At 34.5% G+C, this 5,606-nt stretch overlaps 1 protein-coding gene across 1 annotated transcript; it reads left to right on the forward strand.

The window, feature by feature from the left end:
* The first annotated feature begins 251 nt into the window (after nt 1-251).
* Nucleotides 252-3,078, forward strand: LOC131070532 (polygalacturonase-like). The gene is made up of 8 exons (XM_058006095.1): nt 252-476; nt 626-754; nt 993-1,151; nt 1,538-1,745; nt 2,118-2,199; nt 2,311-2,419; nt 2,632-2,757; nt 2,851-3,078. Exons 1-8 carry the CDS (start codon nt 252-254, stop codon nt 3,076-3,078), a joined length of 1,266 nt encoding a protein of 421 aa, XP_057862078.1.
* Nucleotides 3,079-5,606: the final 2,528 nt, after the last annotated feature.

Genomic DNA, 5,606 nt, shown 5'->3' on the forward strand with positions numbered 1-5,606 from the left:
GCCATTCATGTGCTGAAAGAGTGCTGTTACCACACACGGTAGACCTAACAAAGACTCACGACTTGTGATGTAAATCAAACCAAGATCTAAGTTATCCCTTTCCTTGCAGGTAGCAACTTGGTAGTAATCAGAATAGTTCCTAATATAGTATAAACGGGCATTATTTAACGCTCACTCATCTCCTTCACTCATACCTTAGGTCTCTTTCCCTAATTCACATTTGACTGAATCTTAGTTAGGCTCTAATTCTAATGAGATCAATGGCTCGACCAGGTCAAAATCTTCATGTGAAAAATTTGGTCTTGGTGGCCTTATATTTGGTCATCATGGCAGTTGAAGCCCAGTTAATCACATCCAGTAACAGATATCTTAGGGCTTCTACAATATCTCTGGCCTCTACTCAGGGTAGTAATGGAAGAAGTTTTGGCGTACAAAATTATGGTGCAGTGGGTGATGGAGAGCACGACGATACTGAGGTCCTCTTATCATTTATCCTCTTGTTCCTAACATTAAGATCTTATTTACTGCCACTTTAACAGTTTCTATCTTGAGTAACAGAAAGTTTACATCTTATTATTAAGGACTCCAAAATCTTATGTCTTATTAAAATTCTAATGGTTTTCAGGCGTTTACTCGTGCATGGAATGATGCTTGTAAAGCGTCGTCTGCAACTTTGAATGTGCCAGGTGGCAAGACTTTTCTGGTCAACAATCTAAAATTCCAGGGACCGTGTCAGCCTGGTTTCACATTTCAGGTGTAAAATTTGAACATAACCCTAAAGGATTCAAAACCAATGGATTTAATACATCTCATTTTGTCGAAAAATTGTATAGTTCTATGCTATTTGTATTTGTAGTAAGAATAGTAATCCTTCTTCAAAGTTTACCAAACTCTAGATTAATTCTATGTTTGATCCTCATTCTGTAATTTTGTGCAGTGATTCGAGAATATCGTAGTAACTCCTGACAATTTTTTAATTTTTATTTTACTAGGTCGATGGAACTATTGTTGCCCCAGAAAATCCGAGCAGCTGGAAGAGCACATATGTGTGGTTGTTGTTCGAGCATCTTCAACAATTTACATTGACAGGGAAGGGCACTATTGACGGAAAAGGAAGTAATTGGTGGGGTAAACATAAAAGTAGACCAACGGTTAGTAACCATTTACACTGCTGAACTTCTCTTGTGTGTTTCTAGTTTCTGATACAGAATATATGTAAAATACTACCTAAACTAGAACCTTAATATATGTAAAATTTTACCTAAACCAGCCCAGTAAGGTTCTAGTTTGAATTTTCAAACAGAATTTGCAGATGAATGAGGAAAAATAAATAAAGCCTGTAAAAACGGAGTTATTTTTTTAATTAACTTACAATAAAGCAAGCAACAGCTGTTTTTCAATACACAGGAATAAAACAGAAAGCAGCGAGTATCTTCCATAAAGCATGAATAAAAATAGGTCCGTAAAGCATGGGAAAAAACTACTTACATGCGCTAAAATTATAGATGCATATCATATGACTTTCTTTTTTCCACAGGCCATTCAATTCAATGATGTGAAAGGGAGTGCACTGAGTGGACTGAAGGTGACAAACAGTCCTCAATTTCATGTCACATTGACAAATTGTGACAGTGTCCAGATCGTGGGTATTACCATTCAGGCACCAGAAAGCAGCCCAAACACTGATGGAATTGATACGTTCCAATCCACAAACATAGTCATAAAAGATTCCACTATTGGAACAGGTAAAGGAATGAGGAAGTGGCAAATATTTTCATTTTCAGATTTTGTTTCAAATAAACTGTTTGAATTTCCAAGGGTGAATTGTCTTAGTGATAAATATTTTGGATCATAAATAGTTTGGATTATATTTCATGATTCATCAGTAACATTCTTTGATTACCAAAGTACACTCTATGATACATCAATGATTTTATTTGATTACAAGTTAAAAAACTGATAAAAGAAAATGGATGCGACTATTATAATTAAAAAAATTCATATCATAGATTAATTATGATCTCAGATTTTTTCTTTTATTCTTAAATATAATATTAAATAGCAGAGATTATATGTGAATAGAGAAATATGAGTACATGGAAGTTTGATGACTGCAGGAGATGACTGTGTGGGGATAGGTGATGGGTCTTCAAATATTAACATCAATGATATCACATGCGGTCCAGGCCATGGAATAAGGTGATTAACGCTCTAAATAAACACAAATCCCTTAACAGCTAATAATAATTTATGTCTGTCTAAATATGTTAGGCATGAGAAATTCTTTATATTATTTGTATAATTTTGCAGCATTGGAAGTCTTGGAAGAGGAAACACGAAAGCAGATGTCCATTCGATTCACGTGAACGGCGCCAAGTTGACATCAACAACGAATGGATTAAGAATCAAGACATGGCCGGTATAATAATTATTTCAATAATCTCAAATTAAATCATTGCTGTTTTAAAAATAACATAAAAAAAAAAAACTTCTGTATGCTGAGGATAGATGAAATATAGAATTGCAATAAAGGAGAACTACAAGAATCATTGTTTATTTTTATTTTCATGGTATTTTCAATAGGTTACACTATTTGAAATGTTCATTGACAAACTGTCTATGATATAACAGGGGGGTTCTGGCGTGGCAAGTGATATAACATATGACAATGTCCAGATGGAAGACGTAAGCAACCCAATAATAATTAACCAATTCTACTGCGACACAGGGGACACTGGGTCTGGTTGCAAGTCTCAGGTAGACATCTGATCTAAATCCTTAATTAAACTCAGTTTTTGCTTTCAATACAACTGAGATCTGATTCGGAGTTCACCTTTTCATTTGATGTAGGGTTCTGCTGTGAAAATCAGTAATGTAGAATACAGTAATATCAGGGGCACATCAGCAACAGAAGACGGAATCACATTGTCGTGCAGCCAAAGCGGATCTTGCACGGGCATAAAAATGGAGAAAATAGATTTGGTAACTGGCTCAGGGGCGCAAGCCTCTTGTAATGCCCAAAACGTACAGGGTGGAAATTCGATTCCTTCACGTTGTCTGGGCAACAATGGCCAATGATATAACAGAGCTGTGAAGCTGTCTCTAATGCAGTAACCTCTTTCTTAATTCCCTGAAAAGTAATGTAGTCTTCAGAACAGTTAGCAATTAACAAGTTGGATCTCCGCTGATGGAAAAAGCCATTGGCTTTAATATTTTTCTTGTCATTTCTTTTCCAAAGATAATGGGAACGGGAATGTACCTAAATTTTTTTAGTTAAACTTAAATGTTCGAGTACACTCATTTGCATGGCAAATCTTAATTTAAAAATAATTAAATTTATTTCGCAATTTTTTCACATTATTAAAAAGTTCTCCTGAGAGAATTATTGATTGATATATAAAAACAAGACAACTTTTTTTTGGGAAGCATCCATTTGTTCTCAAAATTAAAAGAATTGGATTTAACAAATTCATGGTATGGGAAAGAAACTGTTTACTTGGGAAAAAATTTCTTGATTTGACTCATCAATCAAACTCTGTCGATTAGAAACATTCTTTGAAGGGTAGAAAGAAAGCTAAATTGCCGCAAACAGTAAGAAATAACAAAACATAAAAAAACAAGTGACGGTTTATATTAATGCCCTTTGCCAAAGCAAAGTTGTCAGTGCTCTCTTTTTCATTATACATTCATAAGAACAGAGTATTCCTGTCTTGTTCAAAAAATTTCATTGCATTCCCTTTCAAAACAAAGTTTTATCCAAGGCTATAGGAGAAGCTTCTAGAAAACGCACCAAAAAATGGACAATTCTAGGTTCATCGAAGAGTGTAAAAGAAGAAATAAATGTCTTGGTTGGAGTAGATGAACAAAATGCAGCAAGGGAAATTAAATGTGCATAGGTGGAAGTCCACATATGCCAACAATCCCCCTTAATCTTCACTGTCGTATATATTCGCAATACCAATTTCTTCCCAACGATGCTCAAAAACATTCTTTGCAAGCGGCTTTGTGAAAATATCTTCTAGTTGTTCTTCTGACCTACAAAACCAAATATATATGTCAACATTGTTCATCAATTCCAGAATATAATGATATCTTGTATCAATATGCTTGCTTCGTTTATGATAGAGCTGATTTTTTGATAAAGAAATTGCTTAATTATTATGACAATAATTTTTTGTAGGTTCTTCTTGTGGATGCCTCAAATCTGAAAGTACTCTTCTCATCCATACTGCTCGACAAGCTTCTGATGTGGCTGCAACATATTCCGCTTCAGTTGACGAGAGTGTCACAATTGGTTGTTTCTTTGATGCTCAAGAGATAGCACCCGATCCTAGATGAAAGATATATCTTGAATTGCTTTTTCTATCATCCATGCTACCTCCCTAGTCACTATCCATATATCCAATCAATTTGTAATCATTGGAAGATGTATACAAAATTCCAAAGCTCTTTATTCCAGCTATATACCTTAAAACTCTTTTTCCAACTTTCCAACATGATTCCATTGGTTTGTCCATAAGAATCGAGAAATGAGACTAACCCCATACATGATATCTAGTCTTATGACGGTTAAATTCATGATGCTGCCAACTATTCTATTGAATAAGGTTGAATCAATACACAAACTTTTCTCATCGATGCTAAGTTTTAAACCCAATGCAACTGGTTTAGGGGTTGGTTTCACATTTGTCATCTTAAATCTCTTCAGTAAATCATTAGTATATCTCTATTTATATTGACATATAAAAATGCCTTGATCATTTTTACTTACCTCTATCCCAAGAAACTATCTCATGAGCCTCATCAAATTCTCTTTCCATGGCTGCCTTGAATGAGTTAATTGACATGTTACTTGTGAGTATCAAATCATCTACATGCAAACAACTATCAATATATCTCTTTCATCATTCACTTTGACATACAAAGTTGGTTCATTGCCACACTTGCTAAACCCATTGTTCACAAAATAAGAATCCATCATACTGTACCAGCTCTAGGAGCTTGCTTCAAGCCATACAGTGTCTTTTTAAGTTTGTCCACTTTATGTTATCTCCCAAAACTTCATAATCGGGTGGTTGATTTATATACACTTCTTCTTTCAAAAATGCCATTCAAGAATGTTGATTTAATGTCCATTTTGTAAACCTTCCAATTATTTTGAGCTGATATAGATAAGACCATTCTAATGGCATCTGATCTTGCCACAGGTGCAAAAGTTTCAATGTAGTCTATGCTTGGCTGTTGTGTGAAGCCTTTAGCTAATAGCCTTGCCTTTTTTTTTTGTACTTTCCCATTAGCATTATACTTTGTGTTGTAAACCCATTTAACTTCAATCACTTCCTTTCCTTTAGGAAGCTCTACTAGATCCCAACTTTGATTCTTTTCTATTGACCAAATTTCTTTATTCGTGGTTGTAATATATTTGTCATCTTTAATGGCATCTTCGAAATAAATTGGATCATCTTGTGTTAAGAATGCAAAATTAGAGCGTAAATCATCATTTTTGGCCTCTTGTATTTCATCATATATCTCCCTTAGACTTCATTTCTTCTTTGAAGTGTTTATGGACCTTTATCTTAGTGATGCAAATGTTGGATTAGAAGACT

Source organism: Cryptomeria japonica, unplaced genomic scaffold (assembly GCF_030272615.1).
Source record: "Cryptomeria japonica unplaced genomic scaffold, Sugi_1.0 HiC_scaffold_467, whole genome shotgun sequence".
NCBI classification, from domain to species: Eukaryota; Viridiplantae; Streptophyta; class Pinopsida; order Cupressales; family Cupressaceae; genus Cryptomeria; species Cryptomeria japonica.